The sequence below is a fragment of the Protopterus annectens genome, chromosome 8.part0 (genome assembly GCF_019279795.1).
Source record: "Protopterus annectens isolate FY-2018-M chromosome 8.part0, PAN1.0, whole genome shotgun sequence".
Lineage (NCBI taxonomy): Eukaryota > Metazoa > Chordata > Ceratodontiformes > Protopteridae > Protopterus > Protopterus annectens.
Genome location: NC_056741.1, coordinates 16,891,933 through 16,912,658, shown reverse-complemented (window position 1 = coordinate 16,912,658; position 20,726 = coordinate 16,891,933). Strand labels below are relative to the sequence as shown.

General features: G+C 39.7%; 1 protein-coding gene across 4 annotated transcripts in view; it reads left to right on the top strand.

The window, feature by feature from the left end:
• Positions 1 to 20,726, top strand: part of IFFO1 (intermediate filament family orphan 1) — a 390,911-nt gene that overhangs the window by 279,980 nt on the left and 90,205 nt on the right. For 2 of the 4 annotated variants that reach the window (XM_044079576.1, XM_044079573.1), the window contains exons 4-5: positions 17,765 to 17,905; positions 19,043 to 19,221. In XM_044079576.1, the coding sequence (XP_043935511.1) occupies positions 17,765 to 17,905; positions 19,043 to 19,221 (320 nt within the window). The remainder of the gene's footprint in view (positions 1 to 17,764; positions 17,906 to 19,042; positions 19,222 to 20,726) is intronic. The other 2 variants (XM_044079577.1, XM_044079574.1) reach the window with 1 other exon arrangement.

The window sequence follows — 20,726 nt, the reverse complement described above, 5'->3', positions numbered from 1 at the left end:
GCTTTTATTGTAGCCACCTTAGTATCCATTTGACATGTTATGGTTGTAGCCACCTTAATATCCATTTGACATGGTTATTGTTGTATCCACCTTAGTATCCATTTGACATGGTTATGGTTGTATCCACCTTAGTATTCATTTGACATGGCTATGGTTGTAGGCACCCTCGTATCTGTTTGACATGTTATGGTTGTAGCCACCTTATTACCCATTTGACATGGTTACGGTTGTAGGCACCCTCATATCTGTTTGACATGGTTATGGCTGTAGCCACCTTAGTATCCATTTGACATGGTTATGGCTGTAGCCACCTTAGTATCCATTTGACATGGTTATGGCTGTAGCCACATTAGTATCCATTTGATATGGTTATGGTTGTAGTCACCTTACTACCCATTTGACATGGTTATGGTTGTAGGCACCCTCATATCTGTTTGACATGGTTATGGTTGTAGCCACCCTAGTATTTGTTTGACATGGTTATGGCTGTAGCCACCTTAGTATCCATTTGACATGGTTATGGCTGTAGCCACATTAGTATCCATTTGATATGGTTATGGTTGTAGTCACCTTACTACCCATTTGACATGGTTATGGTTGTAGGCACCCTCATATCTGTTTGACATGGTTATGGTTGTAGGCACCCTCGTATCTGTTTGACATGTTATGATTGTAGCCACCTTAGTACCCATTTGACATGGTTATGGTTGTAGGCACCCTCATATCTGTTTGACATGGTTATGGCTGTAGCCACCTTAGTATCCATTTGACATGGTTATGGTTGTAGTCACCTTAGTATCCATTTGACATGGTTATGGTTGTAGCCACCTTAGTATCCATTTGACATGGTTATGGTTGTAGCCACCTTAGCATCCATTTGACATGGTTATGGTTGTAGCCACCTTAGTATCCATTTGACATGGTTATAGTTGTAGCCACCTTAGTACCATTTGACATGGTTATAGTTGTAGCCTCCCTGGTATCTTTTTGACATGATTATGGTTGTAGCCACCCTAGTATTAATTTGGCATGGTTATAGTTGTAGCCACCCTGGAGTCTGTTTGACATGGTTATGGTTGTAGCTCCCTAGTATTTGTTTGACATGTTATGGTTGTAGCCACCTTAGTATCCATTTGACATGGTTATTATTGTAGCCACCTTAGTATTCATTTGACATGTTATGGTTATAGCCACCTTAGTATCCATTTGACATGGTTATGGTTGTAGGGTCTATATTATATCATTGAACGCTTAAAAACGCGAACACTGATTGATCGACCTAATTTAAGCGAAAGCTTACAATCTCAAACTGTCAGATCAGTGATTTTTTTCCCAGGGAAAAAAATCGCTGATCCAAAACACATACACACAACACAAGCACACCAAACAAACAGAAATCCACACACATACACCTAAAATCTGATACCTAACCCTACACTAAACTATGTACACACCACTAACTACCCACTTACCTTAACCCAAACCCTAACCCTAAGGTCCGTCACTATTGCACACTCACCTCACCAGCTCCCTAACCCTAACTCACTTAAATCCGCCCTAACCCTCATGTCCACTCAATTGCACACACACCTAACCCGAGCCCTAACCCTAACTCACCTAAATCACCCTAACACTCACATCCACACAATCGCACACTTACCTGAATCCGACCGGTAACCTTCCACCATAACACTGAAAATACCGAAGCAACAGAAACGGACAACCAAATTCTTTCCCTAGGAAAAAATTTGAGTTTCTGCTGCTTCGATATTTTTCAGTTTCGCGAAAATAAGTTCGATCAATCAGGGTTCGCTTTTTTAAGTGTTCGAGGATATAATATAGACCCTGGTTGTAGCCAGCTTAGTATTCATTTGACATGATTATGGTTGTAGCCTCCCTGGTATCTGTTTGACATGGTTATGGTTGTAACCCCCTAGTATTTATTTGACATGGTTATGGTTGTAGCCTCCCTAGTATTTGTTTGACATGTTATGGTTGTAGCCACCTTAGTATCCATTTGACATGGTTATTGTTGTAGCCACCTTAGTATCCATTTGACATGTTATGGTTGTAGCCACCTTAGTATCCATTTGACATGGTTATTGTTGTAGCCACCTTAGTACCATTTGACATGGTTATAGTTGTAGCCTCACTGGCATCTGTTTGACATGGTTATGGCTGTAGCCACTCCAATGTTCATTTGACATGGTTATGGATGTAGGCCCCTGGTATCTGTTTGACATGGTTATGGTTGTAGCCACCCCAATATTTGTTTGACATGGTTATAGTTGTAGGTCTCCACAGTATCCTTCTAATGATTCATGTATATAATATAATGTATAACCAATTAATTTCCCATGAGTAGTCAGCCATGGTCAGTACTGGACATCTACTTGGTAGATGACTTTTCCCATCCATCAAACATATATGACTGGGAGGAGACCCATTACACTACAACAGACTTTAAGTCCTTGCAGACTTTACAGACTGGGAACAAGGGGCAGAAGGGGGCCATAGTTACTAGCTAGTTGATTTTGGCAAAATAAAAAAAATCCAAAAAATGGTTCAATCTGCTTCTCCTTTTAAGCCATACTGGGTCAACACTTGGGGTGCAGGAAGGGCACAGCTTATGCAGGACATCTGTTATAACTCTGAAAGTCAGACTGTAAGGGCATATGCCTGCTTTTAGCTAATTCCTGTGGATAAGGATTTAAATGTAGCATTGAACTAACTATTCTGCAATAGTGTTATGGTGAGTTGCTCACACAACTATACTTCCCACAGGCTAAAATATAAAATCCCTTTCACATCATATTAAATAAAAGCTTATCCATAGTCCCCAGACATAAGGCAGGAGACCAAAGTGGACCCTTTCCACAAGGGAGGAGCTACAGCTAGTCCCATAAACTACAGGGTGGTCTGTCTCACCAGTGTCCTTTGCAAGGTAATAAAGGACATCATTGCACAACTTGTTCAGGGGAGTATAGAACATCTCCTGCTTTTAGATATGAACCAGTATGGATGTGTTAAGGGAAGGTCACGCCTTCCAAATCTCTTTATCTTTTCTGAGGCTGTCACAACAGCCCTGCACAAAGATATATGTGTGTACCAACCTACCTTGATCTTGTAAATAGCTTTTGGCATTTTAAAACAACTTCATTAAAATTTCACATGTTTAACAATGACATAGGTAGATGTAGACTAACAGAAAAAAAAAACAGCAACAGTTTCATTGTTTTCTTGCATTATACATATTTTATGTTCTCTTTTTAATAATTATCATTCAGCTCCAGCATTACTTAGATTGCTCAGTTCCTGTTTTCTCTTACACCTCACATCTCCTTCTGAACAGTGTTTTGCGTGTATTGTGCATATTAATTCCAATTATTTCTGTGTAGTTTGCGTATTCTTTTTTCTTAATAGCCCACCTTCAGTTCTTTTATCTCCTTTATGATATTCAGTACTTCAGTTATAATTGGTATAGGTTTTGATTTCCATTTTCTGGTAATTGCTTTTCTGGCAGCCAATAACATTAAGCTTAGTAAGACATTACTTTGTCTGATCAGTTCATATCCTAGGTCCCTGTTCAAAAGGATCATTTCCTTGGTTACAACCATTTGCTCCCCTAACGTTTCTGGCAAAGTACTTTGTAGGATATTTTTAAATCTGTCAGTTTGTTACAGTCCCAAAAAGACATATTCCTAGTTACCTCTCTCTTTCTAATTACATGTCTAGCATTCGCCAATTTACCAGAGGAAAAGTTCTCTGAAGTCTGCTTGGGGTATAAAATACCTGCGCAAACACTTCCTAAACCTTTTGAATTTTTGCAGACTTGGGAATCAAACATATGTCCTCCCACTGTTCCCTTGTAAATTGATGTTGCATTCTTTCTCTTCTCCATCATTTTGACCTCCTCTAGTTATCATGTAATATTGTACATGTCCTTTTAATTATCTTTTTTAAACAACAGACTCTCTTCTAGACTCAACTAAAAATGCTACCAGAGCTGGTCTTTCACTTAGCACTGCCTATCCTTTTCTCTTTGTATATACTCTAGTACAAATCTGTAAAAATGGAGGCAATCTCTGATGTGCAGTCCAGACTTCTGCTTGGCCTCATCCTTATTATATCTTTCCATCACTAGATATTTGCTCCTTTGCTAATTTTCTCCAGTAAATTTCAACCCCCTCTTGCCTGCTTGCTGTACCCCCAGTTATGGTCATCCCTATTGTTAAAATCTCGTTTCTTCATTACCATGTCAGCTTAGTTCTTAAAATGATTTTTGCTACTTTATGAATATAATAGTCTATGTTGTTGTCATTCAACTTAAAGATGAGCTTGTAAATGCCCTTGACTGTATGCCCCATGAAAGGATTACAAACTTAAACTGTCCTCTGGAGTGATACTTGGCTGTCAAACAGAACCCATCTCATAAAGGAGACCAGTGTTCCTAATTGTCAAAGAAATGCCACAGACTCATTTCCCAACCCAATTTTCTTGGGCATTATATTTTCATATGTATAAATCGATAACAGAAGCCACTGCTCATGGAGGGCTTATGATTACTTAATGGGTAGAATTCTTCTCTCCCTCATAGATACAGCATTTTCCAGAACTGGCTGAAAAAACCCCACACCAGGTGCAAAAGTATCTTAGCTTTTGATGTTAACAAATGTAGCTCAGTAACTTTTGGAAAGCAGGAGGCCCCTGCTACCTGCTATACAGAGGGAGAACCATTTATGAGAAATTCTATTCTTAAGGAACTAGGTACAGTCATAGATAGGGGCTAACAGGTTGCAATTGAGGTAAGAAAGTTTGACTCATAAAATACTAAACATTCTTGCTAGCAACTCCAGGGGGTGGGGGGAAAATCTTGACCAACAGGTTGCCATTCAGGTAAGAAAAGTTGACTCATAAATTACTCAAGAGTCTTACTAGCAACTCCAGGGAGTGGGGGGAAATTATTTCACATATATTCCGCTCATTTACCCAAATAATATTGATGTCTTCTGGAGTCCATTGACCAAACACTTGGCTCAGCTATAAAGGTTTCAGAGATTCCTCACTAACAAGATTGATAAGCTTGGTAACCTAGGTCACTCAGAATCTGCCCCTCTTCTCAGTATTATGTTGCTTCCTGAAGGCCACAAAAAGACCTCTCATCTTTCAGACTCTTTGAAGCATATCAGTGTAGGACAGCCATTATGCATACCAAATGCAATCAGGCTAAAAATGTCTCTTAACCATTGTAGAAACCATGAAATTTAAATTTATCATTCAACAGCTCTCTCCCATTTGGAAGGAACTCCACCTGCTGTTAAAACAATGCCAGCCTCTTCACACTTAGATAGTGATAAATATGTGGGTATACTTAACTTTCATCACAGCACAACAGCCTCCAAGCTTTTGGAAAGGTATTAAGCCATACTTGTTTTTAACCGAACCTACGGACCTTCAAACCTAGAATGCTATTCTTCCATTTTCCACACCAGATGAAAAGCCACACTGGAGCTAAACAACCGCTCATGATGTAATGATCACATGGAATCATCTGATACCAACATTTAAGAAAACAGATGGAAGAAACCCAGATATTGCAGATGAAAAACTTAGATAAAATTAGTGTTGATTATTGAAATAGCTACACCTAACAACTGTAGTCTCCTGCACAATGAGAGACAAAGTAATATTCATACCTCTCATCTGTCCAAGTTGTCCCTGAATGTCTAATTTTTGTCTCATGTTTTCTGTCTGTTCCTCATAAAAATTGTGGTTTCTGTCAAATCAGTGAGGATTGAATTCACCAAATGATGACTAAACATTTGAGTTTCAGACTTCAAATCCTTGAGAAAATGCATTTATTCTAAGCATGACATAGGAATTGTCCTTAAACATGTGGGGAAAATAAAGAGAGCAGGCACTGAATGTATCCGATAACGTCTGTCCTGATATGCCATGGCTCAGACATGAGTAAGCACGTTGCTTTTCATATACCTTCAGATTTAATGTAGAATATTCAACTTATTTTAAATGATTAAATGCAAAAAAAGCAAAAGGTATAGCTTATGGAAAACAGGTCTCGTCATGTCAGGATAGATAATGTCTTATAAATATCAAGTATATATTAGCCCACAATTACAGTGGTAAGACTTGCATAGCAAAGTGTGGTCATCAAAATTAGGTGCCTTTACAAAGTTATAAAATAGATCACAATGGAAGCCAAAAATGTTGTGGGTCAAGCTATTTTGCTTTCAGAAATATTACATGGTTCTATTATAATGAGCAATATTTCATCGCATGCCTTTGCAAAATTATAAAAGCTCTTAGAATAACTCCTTTTGCAAGTAATACAACTTCATCTATACACCAAAGTCAATCCCTTAAATTGTAGGATGTAGTCTGCTGGATAATTACGTATACATTAAAAAATACTGTTTGTTTTAAAATGGTACCTCTGAAGCTCTTCACAAATCTTTGTTTTCTATCATTCTGCCGTACCTCTTACATCAGCTGTGGTAAGGTGAATGGTAAAGTTGGCGTAATGATTAAGGTCTTTGCCTTGCAGACACAAGGTGCAGGATTTGATTCTGACTTCTGGTTACTGACTATACTTGTTGCCTAGTGTTTACTTATGAACCTGCAATTCCACTGAAATATAATGCCCCAAACTGTAGACTTCCAAAACGTAGAACACACTACCAATTTATTATGCAACTAGTTAAACTAATGACTTTTAAAAAGGCACCGAAAGAGCTTTTCCACAAGCATTTCTAAAGATACAGTTCAGGGTCATAGAGTGATAATGATATGGCTACTACCCATTTTGCCCTAATTCAGTTAGTAGCCCAGGTGCTGGGGCAGTTGACTGGGGAGAGAGAGAGAAAGAGGGATGATGAGGCAGAACCTGCTCACCTCTCTACGGGGGTGGGGGGAGGGTTATGGTGCATAAACTTAGGGTGCATACTCCACATTCAAAACTCCTGATGGAGAGGAAAGATTACAGGGTTTACTTTGTCTTCAAGGCTGCAGAGCATTGAGGCACCTTTCATGGAAGTAGAAAGTATGTGAAATGTTGCTGGCAAACATATAGACGATTCTCCAATCAGTATGTAGACAATATTCCCATTACTTGTCATTTCCAGGGCCAAACAAGAAAAAAAACTTCCCAAACAGAATATAGACATTGTCCTAATCACGTGACATTCTTAAGGCCTAACAGAGAAAAAACTCCCTAAGAAGAATGTAGCTTCTGCTCCCATCACTTGATATTCTCTCCTTGGAGTAATGAATGCGCTGTAGGATTATTGCCTCCTGGAGGAGCATAGAGGCAGATATCATAGGCAGGAAGGAGACTTCACAGACACTAGGGATTAAGGTGAAAATAAAAAATGTAAGAAAAACTTTTTAACGTGTTTAACTATCCTATAGTCTGTGCTCTTGAATTACTTCTTTCTGTTGTTAAATTAGAGCTACGTATAACTAACTTTATTAACTTGTAACTCTCTCAGCACATTTTGCTTTAAACCATAACCTTATTCTGTTTGGTACTAGTCATTCGATAACACCTCCCTATAATTCCTACCTTCTTCCTCCTTCTCAGATGCCAATCTTTTGTCTCCCTACTTGTTACCTCAGACAGAAACTGCTGCAACTCCCTTTTTTCTTTTCATTTTCCTGTTAATTCTACACAGACATCTGAACATCGGCCTGTTTAATGCAGAGGATTAAGGTTACAAGCTACTAATTAACTTAACCCCGTAGTCTAGGTTTTGATTCCCCTCTGTCTCCATTTGTCTGCTGTGTGACCCAAAGGAAGTCATTTAACCAAGCAGTGCTCCTTTGACACTGCTGAGTACCTAGTGAGTTTATCTGGTACAAATTAATAAAAATAAATAAACACTGGGATGGATTCATGAATGCCTGCACTAGGTGTACATGATCTGTATCCAAGAACATCCCTGCTACTTTTTTTCCACTGTCTATTCACTCAGAAAGATTAGACTAGGTGTAGATGTAGTCTGCTCATTGTGTTAACCTTTACAAATCCCCCTCAGAATTTAAGGTTGCAAGAAAGTAAGTAGGAAAACTAAAATTAGGAGAATTAAAAGAAGGCGGGAGTTATGCTTGTGTTGCCAGTTTACTCAGAAAGGCATACACTTGCTGTACACAGTGTAGGCATTAATGAATCAGGCTCACTGTCCTGCATGCTACCAAACTCTTGTGAACTACCTTTCAGTTAAATGCTGCATTATATATTATATAGTATAGATTCTAGCCCTTTCCCCTTCCAAACCTTTAAAGCCCTGCTCTTTTATTCATTGATTCTCAGGAGTTTTCACACGGGTGATGATAATTCTTACTTTTGTGTATATTGCTGTAAAGCGAGGATGGCGTTTAGCATTTGCTGTGGCAGCCTTGCTGAACATGTTCAGACATATAAATAGTACACAATAGTACAAGATACGGTCATCTTTATCATGCAGTTATATTTACGTGTAGTTTATTTTATGTGTTTGTTGATTAAGAACAGCAGTCCATTTCATCAAACTCATTTTCAGTGTAGGGCCAAGGAGAACAAGATTCAACAATCATGTCATAATAAAATACAAAAAAAAATACACATTGCGAGGCCATTCATTTAAGAGTGGCAGATGAGAATGGGAAATAAATAAATCATTAACAGCATTAATTAAACACATTTACATAAAGTATGCATTACAGTGAAATACATGCATCATGTATAGCGTATCAATCAGGAAGCTGTGGAAGACAGAGCGAATGAAAAGGCAGGGATGATGGGATGATAAATCAGCAGTTTAAGGGGTAAAAGAATCATGAGCTAAGCAGATAAGGAGAGGCATGGGGAACGCAGATGGGAAAGGACTGGAGATTTATTTTTATTTATTTGCAGTTGGTTTACCAGGGTAGTCCATTGGGCCAAGAAGAATCCTTTTTCAACAGAGTCCTGGGGAGAAAAACTCCAAAAACAAACAAAATGACAAAGTTTTTGGTTACAGTAAGCAACAGAAATATTAGTAAAAAGAAGAATCAGATTTACAATCAAAGTTTTGGTTACACTAACTACAGAAGTACAAGTAAAACAATGCACTATAAAGATACAATTTCTGAGACAAAAAGTCAAAGTTGTGAATTTTGAGTAGATATTTACAAATGGATTGGTTCCTACTAAACCAATGTATAAGATAGGAGATTGAAGCACCTGAGATATCAGAGGTGTAGAGAGGAGAAGAGACTATGTGGGGTGGGAGCAGGAACATTCCCACTGAGATATAACGTGTGAGTGAAGTGAGTTTTTAAAGGAGGAGAGGTTTGTGGTGGTACGGATAGACGGTGGTAGGGAGTTCCATTGACGTGCAACAGCAAAGGATAGGAGATTTTTGCCTGGGGGATGGGTAGGTTTATACAGTTCAATTAGGCTTTGATTGTTAGATCTTAAGAGTTTTTCAGGGAGGTGCATTTTAAAGGTTGAGGATAGGGAGGTACAGAGGGAGGGGCTGAAAATGAGTTTGTGTACATGAATAAGTTGAATATAGGTGAGATAATTGGGCAGTTCTAACCAATTTAATTTGTGAAGGGCTACACAGTGATGGGTAGAAGACTTGTGGTTTGTGGTAAATTTGGCAATTTTATTAAAGCAAGAGGAGAGTTTTGCCTTAAGAGAGGATTGTAGGTTTGTTAGGAGTGCAGCACCATAAAGAATATTGGGGATGATAAATTTGGTAGAGAGAATGAACTTAGTAGAAGGAGTGAGGTAGTGATTGTGGCGGTAGAGTATACCAAGTTTCTGCTGTTTTTTTTTTTTTTATATTTATTTGTAGGTGGGATTTGAATTTAAACTGGTCATCAATATGGACACCTAGTAGTTTGGCCTCAGATACTAATTCAAGAGATGTGTTGTTCTGGCTTTTGATGGAGAATGAGTTTTTATCTATAATGGATGTTTTAGAAGGGGTAAATAACATTAGTTTAGTTTTTGAGGCATTTAGTACTAGGTGATTGTCCAATATCCATTGTTCAGTGGTAGAAAAAGCATCTTGTGTTAGCTTTATGAGTGTGAGGATGGAGCTGGCAGAACAGATTACAGCTGAATCATCGGCGTATTGGATAAGTTTAGTGTTGGGGATTGAGTGATAGAAATCATTTATGAATATATTGAAGAGGCGGGGACCCAGTATGGAACCCTGTGGGACACCAGTGGGGTGTTGAGGAAAGAGGAGGTGGCTTTTTTCCATTCGACTGCTTGCTGTCTATTTGAAAGGTAACTGTTGAAGCAATTAAGAGAGGAAAGGAATAGGTTTAGATTAGAGAGTTTAGCTAGGAAAAGGTTGTGAGATATGGTATCGAAGGCCTTAGAGAGGTCAAGAAGTAGGGTGGATACAGTACAGCCAGAGTCATGGGCTTTGTTGACTATTTCCAGAATGGAAAGAAGGGCAGTGGTAGTGCTGTGGCCGGATCTAAATCCATGTTGTGTGGGAGTTAGTAAGTGATTGTCTATAAGATAGGGTAGAAGTTGTAGATAGATACATTTTTCAAGAAGTTTAGAGATGGGAGATAGAATGGCGATAGGCGGAAGTCTGTGATATTATTATTGTTGCACCGTTTATGCAGAGGTATGATGAAGGCCTTTTTCCATAGTTGGGGAACATAACCTTCTTGGATTGAGCGGTTGATTAATATACAGATGGGAAAGGCAATGGATTCAGCAGCTATGGTTAGAAAGAAAGAGGGAATGTTATTGAGGGTGTTGGAGCATGTTTTCAGTTTTTGGAGAAGTTTTTTTATGATAGATATGGGTATAGGTTTTATAGAGAAAGGAGGGAGTTGAGAGGTGAAGGTATTTCTGGGTGATGATGAAGGAGAGGCATGGAGAGGGGATGTAGAGGTAGGCAGTGTAGTGTTGTTAGAGAAAGATGAGGTTAGTTTGGTAATTGAGTCGATAAAAAAAGAGTTAAATTGGGTGGCCAGATCTATGTCTAGTGCATTAGGGTCTGGGCAAGGGTCTTCTTTTTTACCAGGATTAAGGAGAGTGGGGATACCATTCCAGAATTTTTGTGGATTTGTTTTATGGCTATTTTGTAGTGAGGAGAAATACATTTTTTGGTCAGTTACAATAAGCTTTTTGACTTTGTTGTGAAGTGTTTTGTATTCATTAAGGATGAAGGGATAATTATTTTTCTGTTGGTGTACCCAGGCTTTATCTCTAAGGCGCATGGCAGCTAGTGTATTTTTGGTTAGCCAAGGGACAGTTTTGCTTTTTATTCTTTTATATTTTAGGGGGGCATAGCTGTTTAAGAGGTCTAAGAAAGTTGTATTGAAGTAGGTAATGGCATTTTCTAGGGGTAAAGTTTTTAGAGGGCTCCAGTTTATTGATTTTAGGGAGTTAGAAAAGGTATTGAAATTGAAGTTTTTAGGTACTGAGTGGAGATATAGTTATGTGATAACTGTAAGGGGGAAGGAAGGTGGCAAGCAAAAGTGGGGAGGTGGTCACTGAGGGAGTCAGGAAGTGTGCCACTATCAGAGAAATAATGAAGGTGAGAGACTAAGATCCAGTCTAGGGTACTACCACTGGAGCAATCTCTGGAGGGTCTGGTTGTAGAGTTGATAATTTGGGAGAAATTATAAAGGTTAATATTTAGTGGGTTTGTGAGGGACTGAATAGAGGACCAGTTAATGTCTGTGTCACCCAGAATTATAGTTTCATTGCTAATATTGGTGGAAAGCCAGGAGAGGATATCTTCAAGTACTGAGATATTGTCTCCAGGGGGAATGTATAGTGAGGCTATACATATGTGTTTATGTCTATTTACTTGAAGTAGAGCCAGAATTATTTTGGCGTTAGTGAATTGGGGAATAGGTTTAGTGTAAAGAGTAACTGATAAGGAGGATGAGTATAGGGGAGCTACTCCTCCACCTTTTTTATGGGTTTTGTCTTTGCTGATAATAGAGTAGTTGGTTGGGGCTATTTCTGAGTCTTTTATATGAGGTTTTAACCAAGTTTCAGAGGACAATATGTCTGGTTTATTGTGGAGAAGCTAGGCGTGGAGGTTGGGGATTTTGTTAGCTATGCTTTGGGCATTTAGAGAGGTGAATAAGGTGGGTTTGGATGTACAGGATGGAGTATGGGTGCCTGGGTTTGGGTGTATCTCACCTGACAGGAGGATAGTAATTAGATGTTGAATTATGCTAGAGAGGTACTTGGACTGCTTAGTATCAGAGTTGAGTGTACTTGGATTTCTAAGGATTTGGTTTGTTAAAGAGGGGGCAGAGTGCTTATAAGGAGAAATGAGTTTGTAGGGAAAGAGCAGATAATTATTGATGGGGTATAGACAAGGGGATATTGGGATAGATGAGTAGGAGTGTAGTTTGGGAGTGCGTTTCTAGTATGAAAAGATGGTGAGTGGTTAGAGGTTGTGTGAGATAGTAGATGTAGGATACGGTTAGAAGAAGTAGTATTTCAGTTGAGACGTATGAAGGTTTAGACAGCATGGTGAAATTAGAAAAAGATATGAGGGATTATAAGATAATGAATAGGTGGAAGAGCAGGTTAGGTTGAATATTGTGGGAGGTGAGTGGTGAGAGATAGGGGAGGGTGCAAAAGGTTACTATGTGTTGATGAAGTAGGAGTGTAATTGGCTAATGAGGGAGTGGGTGTGGTTTTTCGAGTATAGGTGTAGAGGTACCGGGGGCGGGTGGGAAATAGGGGTAGGGTAGGGGAGTGGAGTGAGCTTGGAGGGCGAACGGAGCAGGTTGAGCTGAGGATATGATGTTGCCTACCAGGAACAATCAATGGACTAGAAAACTAGCAGTGCGTATACAAGCCAGTACAGGTAAGGGTATACTGGGATGCATCTTTTTGGGCTAATTTAGAACTATGAGCCAAGTAGTAGTGAGAAAATGCTTAAAGTAGGACTATACATCAAATAATGTGGGAAACTAGTGCTATTGGGGATATGGTTAACAACAGGAAGGTTTGCACTGCCACCTAGTGGCAGAAACGAGTTGTTGCATCTAGGATAAATGGCTGAGGAGAGAAGTGGAAGAATATAGGGGAATGGATACCACCACAGGCTGCTAGCAATGCATGATGGAGCACTACACATGCAGACTAGTGAAGCAAAAGAAAGAGGTCAAACAGTAGATTACACACATACACTGTTATGTCTTGGGCAGCAGCATGTTTTCTTTCTTTGTTATTTGTAATTGTTTGCTTGGGTTCCAGTAGCCTTATTATTTATTTGTTTCTCTTTTGCAGAGATGGTGATTTCGGGTGAAGAAATGAAGAAACGCCTTAGGAGTTGGGAGAGCAAGACTTAAATAAGCTGTAAGGGAGAAGAACAAATTACTAGCTTAGTATTATTGCCAGAGAGAGGGGAGACAGATAGTAAAACCAGAGGAATTAGCTAGGAATTTCAGGAGAGATAGAAGGAGAGGCCAGAGGATAGGATCAGCGTAAGCATGAATGGGTATAGGTAGAGAAAAAACAGTAAGGAGGGGAGATAGCAGCAGGAGATATGGTCTCAGGTTGAGAAAAATGAGGTGGAAACAGCTGATAAGACTAGGTTTAAGCAGTTAGAGCACATATAATGCACAGCGATATGACAGGTTATACAATTACAACAGCATCAGTTTCCAGTTTAAAAAGGTACAGCAGTGATTCAGTTTTTCAAAAATAAAGGCAGCAGTAGGGAATATAAAACTCACATTTTGCAGAGCAATTAAACATAAAATAAAGGCACCAGCAGTTGTTACATTGGTAGAGACACAACAACAAATTATGATGCAGTAACAGTAAACAGAACATCAAAAACTCTATGCAGTCTGGGCACAACGACTGAGTAGCTGGTATACAACTACTTTCATAACCAGGATTCAAAGCTAGACTTTAATTGTGGTGGTAAAATATTGTAGTGAAGTAGCTTATCCAGCAAACGGCTTCATTTATTATCTAAAAAACAGTAATAAAGCCCAGGAATTGCTAGTGGAGATCTCATTCACAAACAACTCAATTTGAGTTGCAAAGATACCCGCTGAGTTCACGCATTCTCAGAGCGAGCCCAGGAGGTAAACCAGGTATCAAGACGTTTAATTGTGCTAGGAAAAATGGTATCAAAATAGCTTATCCCACTTACGGCTTCATGTATCATTTAGAAGCAGTAAAAGCCCAGGAAAATAGCTAATAGAGATTATACTTGCAAATAACTCTAGGAGTGTGTGGTTTGAGTTACACAGATACTTGCTGAGTACATGCATTGTCAAAGCAAGCCCAGGAAGTAAACCAGGTATTACAGCAAGATACAACAAAACACAGAGAAATAAGGTGATTTAGTCACAGGGTATTGGCACAATGATTACAGGACGTAGTAAATAGACTAGGCAATCACATATTAATGGCTCAGGAGGTCAGTTTTACATTGACTAAGCTTAGCTGTGTATTGAATGTACCTAAACTCTCAAAATAGCCGCTCATGTACGAGTCTCACGCTAATAAGCAGCAGGAGATCCAGGAAATCCATTTTAAATTGACTAAGCTAGCGTTCATTAAAGTTACCTAAACCCTCTAAACAGCAGCTCATGTACGAGTCTCACACTAATAAGCAGCAGTTTCTACACATATTTCAGACTAAGCAGCAGTTCAAAAACATATTTCACAATAATGAGCAGGGTATTTGGAAGAACTTACCACGTGCGATGCTAGCAACTTACGGCAAGGCAGGACAAGCGTGCTGGGGAATACTGTTTAAAATATGGCATCACAGGTATTAAGGTATCTAAATAGACTTAGGGGTGGGAGATAAAGCAGTAAAAGGAGGAGGGACAAGGAAGCTAAGGTAAGAGTAAATGGAGTACAGTAAGAGGGGGAGGACAGGGCAGCTATTGCTGAGGTGAATGGAACAAAGATGAGGAGGGGCAAGGAGTACAAGCAGGGAAGAGGGAAGGTACAGAGAAGGGGGAGGCGTGAGTGTGACTCCGGGGGGAAAGGAAGATTGAGCCAAGGAGATGATGTTGCCTATCAGGAAGAATCAGTGGACTAGAAAAGTAGCAGTGAGTATACAAGCCAGTACAGGTGAGGGTATACTGGGATGCAGCTTTTTGGGCTAATTTAGAACTATGAGCCAGTGTAGTGAGAAAATGCTTAAAGTAGGACTATACATCAAATAATGTGGGAAATACTGAAGACAGTCTAACCCAAACTAGTGCTATTGGGGATATGGTTAACAACAGGAAGGTTTGCACTGCCACAGATGGAAACAGATATAGATGTGTTTAGCTATGGAGTTTTAAAACACATGGCCTAGAAGTATGGAAAAGGTTAAGTCTTTGGGTGAAATAGACACATAAGCAAAATATGGATAATAGGGTGATATAAAGCAGAATGAAATAAAATATAGACCAAGTGAGTAGATCAAACAGTTTGGCAACAGAGCTGAAGGGGTAAACAAGGCGGGTATATTTTGTAGGGTTTATTATAGGTTTAACATGGTAAGCTGGCATGTTTTTACAAGTGGTAGTGTTGGCTTCCCACAACTGACCATTGACCACTCCTTGGGGCCTCTTCTCATTCACCAGGACTACTGAACAAGACTAGCCTGACTTGTACTATCTCTAATCCATGTTCAGGGTCAGTAAGGAGATCAAGGTCCCCCTGGGGAAGCCTCACACTCCTTTGAGATTGGTGTAATCCACAAAATGATTGAAAGTATTTTCTGACCCATTTCATGCGCCTAATGCAAACTTCCGTGGTGATCCATTACATTACACAGTGGTTCTCTTGCTAATAGCCTCCACTCAGAAAAATACAATAGCACTGTTGACCAACAAGAATGTTATATTTGCTTTCACCAACAAAGAGAATGCAATGTGTGATACTGTGGGCATATTACTTGAAGACATGGTCTTCTGCAACTGGGAAGAAAAGCATTCTTTCCCTCAGCTATTACTCCATGGTGTTAAGGACTGCATCCCTCTACTATTCCAACTTAAAGTAATCCACTCTGATGTCACACTTTAGCCCTAGGAACATCCACTCTGATGTCACACTTTAGCCCTAGGAATAGTGCTTCTTGGAGTAGAAGGAAACAGTGGGGTGAGACAGGTTTCCCCCTACACTCCATGGTTAGCTATGAGAGCAGCATTCAACAGACATGCACACACACACACACACACACACATATATATATATATATATATATATATATATATATATATATATATATATATATATATGGATCTGTTTTAGTTCATTAAATTTACAGAACACTGAAATTTAAATAACCGAGATGAGAAGAGCGAATGTTTACAACAGCGAGACTGCACAAAATCTGTATATTTTGAATGCAGATCACAGTACGATGAGGATCAGGAAATCTACCCTTTTCATCACTGTAGTGCAGTCTCAGACTAGATATGTGTAATTTTTTTTTTATGTTTTTTCAGGGAGGGCTAAGCCCCCTATACACCCCCATGTGGGGGCTGCACCTCCCACACTCCCTGCAAATTATATATACCAACTGCAAGACTGCACTACAGTGAGAAAAAGTGTAGATTTCCTGATCCTCACTGTACCACGAACTGCATTCAAAATATATAACTAGTTCAATGTTCTAATTTCCGATCTTGTACACTCCCACCATTGTAAACTTCTGTTAATTTGATGAACTAAAGTAGATCCATATGTATATATCTGTATGGGTCTACTTCTAATAACCGAAATTTCAGTTATCAAGAGTACAACACCGAATGTTGAATAAACTGTATGTTCACTTTCCAGATTTTTTAACAGGGAACGGAGGCAGTAATGGCAGGTGTTATCTCTGGGACTAGGATTGAGTCCTTGTGTGTTTCATTGTTGTTGAGTCAGTTATAGACCCTGGAGCATGTCTGACACAGCACTATATCGCTGTGATTCCCATCCTCCACATCAGATTACTCCTGATGAGTAGTAGGAGACAATTTCATACACATTTATTTCAAGTCACGTCTTTCTTATAATTTATATCCAGCTTTACACACATTTCTTCTGCTAGGTAAGATGTACAATCAGAACAAATAATAACAATCTCCTGCCAGTCCCAAATATTTAGGTTAGCATCCCTACCAAAAAACATCTACAAAGCAATGTAGATTCTACTTCCACTGTGGCTCCTTGTTCAGGCCTGCTATGGCTGTACAACCAGCATTTTTCCTATGCATTGCACTGAGCAAATGCATGAAGATGTGACCACTGTAGCAGTAAAACCCTATTAGAATATTTCTGTGCTACCTCTGAGGCCTTTTGTGTCCACTCCAGTTCTGCATCTTCCACTACAAATGAGGCACCTACCCTGGAGTTTGATATTTTTCATCTCTGGATGTGTAGGGGATCAAAGATTTACAAGAAAATTCGTAATGGCTTCATTCCACCTGAAACTGCATTCAGCAGAAAGTCGATGTTCTAATGTTACAAGCACTGAATTTTGGCATCAGTGCGGTAGAACCAGTCTGGTGTGCAAAGCTTATGCCGTTAAAGTTTAAAAATAGCATTGATGTTGTTAAATTGACAGTCTCATATTTCCTTTGTTCTACCACTGACTTTCCACTCTGCTTAGTATTCTGTAATCGTCTTAAGGGAGAGGTCTGATGTCGACAGTTTTCTCGACCAGTTTAGCCACCAATATATCTTGCTCATGGTCATTCCTCGTTAATATTTTATTGTTGCTATAAATAATATTTTTTTTTCTGATCTGCTTTTTGTTTTTCTTTCCAGAACCTGTCTGATCTGGACACAAAAATCCAGGAGAAAGCCATGAAGGTGGACATGGACATCTGTCGGAGGATCGACATTACAGCTAAACTCTGTGATGTTGCACAACAGCGCAACTGTGAAGACATGATTAAGATGTTTCAGGTGAGTCAAGGAGATCTGCATTGTATAACAGGAATCAGTATGAAAAAATACAGGGCTATAGTGGGGGAACAGTCTGCGTTCCTTCTCCAAACTATGCCAGTATCTAGTTAGAATCCGAAAGTAGGAAGCCATGTGATTCACAAGTTGATGTCAGTATTCCCTTTCCTCAGTCATTAAGGTGCTTTTATGGCCTGGAAACTGACACTTGTGGTTGGGAGAAAATGTATGCCGCATTTGGTTCCATCTCTGCTTGTCAGTGGATGAGGTGGCCATTCATGAAATGCTAATGCCTCACTGGCATTAGGTAGTCTACAGTCACAATTAGAGAGATTGGGTCAGAAACAGTATAATACATGAGGGGTCCCAAGGACTCTGAAAATAAGGAATAGGAACATACTGCATTGACATTAAAAATCTGATCAGTCTGAAGTACACTGACAGTATGATCAGACAAGGCCCAACAGACGATGTGGGCCCACAGTAGGAGTGAGCCCTATCGAGAATAGAAATGTATCTCTGGCACCAGAAAGGGGAGAAGATAACAGCACAGTGGTATGTAAACTACCCAAACTGAGAGCATAGAGAAGAGAATTGACCCTCTGGTGTTGTTTGGTGGTGCTGTCATGAACATGGAGGACTGTGACTGCAGCCCAAGAGAGAGAAAAAATAGGGATAGACAGAGAGAAAAAGAGTTCCAAGACTACAGAGAGAGAGAAAACATTTTTTTTGTATCAGTAGGAGGGATATCTCACTAGGCTATGGTGTAGTGGTTGCACACTGATAAAGGGGTGTGCAGGACTGAAACCAGAGGATTAGAAAATTGTCAGTGGTGACTAGGATGTGCTGTTGTCAAGTTTAAGATCCATTGTCTTTCATCAACTATCTATTCTGATACTCTTTTAGCCTTTCTTTGTTACTCTGCTCAAATGAATGTGCCCTTATTGTCACACTTTAAACAACTACAAGACTCCAGATTAAGCTCATAAACACTTTCATAACAATTCCATCTTTCTCCTCCCTTGAACCTTGAACCTCTCTCCTTCAATCAATCTTTCCATCCTCAATGCCCTTGTCTATATTTCCCATCTTCCCACATTCCCACCACCTGTCATCCTTACACACCACTCCTGTCTCTAGTCACTGCACTTGTCTCCCTTTAAGGTACCATCCATGGGGAGGAGGAAGGAGAGGAAGCCAGCCAGTGATGAAGAAACGTCACTGTCAGAGAGCGATGCTTCACGGCGTCCTGATGATGATGAAGATGAAAGCACTGCAATGAGCATCAATGAAGAAATGCAGAGGATGTTAAACCAACTGTAAGTTCTAGGCTATTTGAGCCGTGGCTTTATTTATTTATTTGTTTTTTTTTTTTAATTTCATTCAATAAACTGATAGATGAGTTGATTTTTATAGGCCCTTTTGACATGGGCATTAGTTGGGGTTGATTGTGAAGTAACAGGATTGTCATGAACTGTAGCAACTGCAGTTTCCCCTTTAACTTGTATTACAAGTGAGTCCTGTTATAACAAGCGGGTCACAAGTAAATTCTGATCTTTTCAGCAGGTGGCAGTAGTCGGTCCTGCTAGAAGAAATTGGGCGCATATATACTGCGGTGGTGGTGCTGTGGTAGCGTTGTCGCCTCACAGTAAGACGTTGTCCTGTTCAATTCTCAGCTAGAGCGTCTTCTGTGTGGAGATATGCGTGAGAGGGCGTGAGACATGCGTGAGAAGGCGTACCTTCGTTGAAGGTTGTGCGTCAGGGCTGGCAACTCGGCACGTAAAAATCTACTGCCAATCATTAGCGGACTGGAGTTCCGCTGTGGTGACACCTAACCGGGAAAAGCCGAAAGACACAACAAGTTAAAGACCGACATAATTGTGTCAACAGTGATTTTCAGTAGGACTGTGACAAGGCTGAAAAGGCACAGGTTCGTATGTTTTCTGGCGGGGGGAGATACTGTTACAGAGGAGAAGGTGTGATTCAAAATCTATCTTGTAGTCTTGTATTTTTTCAGTAATTTTATTTTGTAAAAAATGTTGCATTTGTGTGTATGTGTATCCAACTCCAAGATGGAATGGTATTTTCAACTAACCACACAACTCCTTTGTTACATCAGTTTATTCACTCACCTTTTCCACTGATTGTTTTGCTTCGGTGTACTGCAGAAGGCTTATGTGTGTTAGCCAAAAAAGGTACAACTTTTTGTAACTGCCATTTTATGCTTGGGACATCCCCACCCCATGAACTTTCCAGTGTTGTTTGCAGTTCTGTTTGTACAAAGGCATTTTGGATTGATTAATTTATTCTACTGCTGTTTCAGACTTGCATTACGAAATCAGTGAAATGTGATATACATTTAAGAAACAGTCACTTCAGGGGGCCCTATAGTGAAATGTCAGTGTTACCTCCTCTGAGATGTTTGCAGTCAGAATACTTTGACATTTGCCATAGCTGCTGCCAACAGACAGATGTGGGTACTGCAGGAAGATGTTAGCAGGAGAACCAGAGATAGGTTATAAGTCAGAGATCAGTAATGAACTGGGTGCTGACAGACTAAAGCATCTAATAATTCATTCAAAGCTTGTGTCAGCAGTGAATTTTGCAAGGAGAAAAGAGTACAGAATAATTGCAGGTTACGCTGTAGCCAGAATTAATAATTAGCCTTGCATAATGGGTGGTGGGGGGTTCAGAGTAACTGCAATGTTTTCCACAACCTGTGTTTGAATGACTGCTAAGGGTGGTCTGAATAACTGCATTCTTCAAGGCCAGTGTTTACAGTGATCCCTGCTGGGGAGGTGGGTTAAAAGTACATACAGAGACC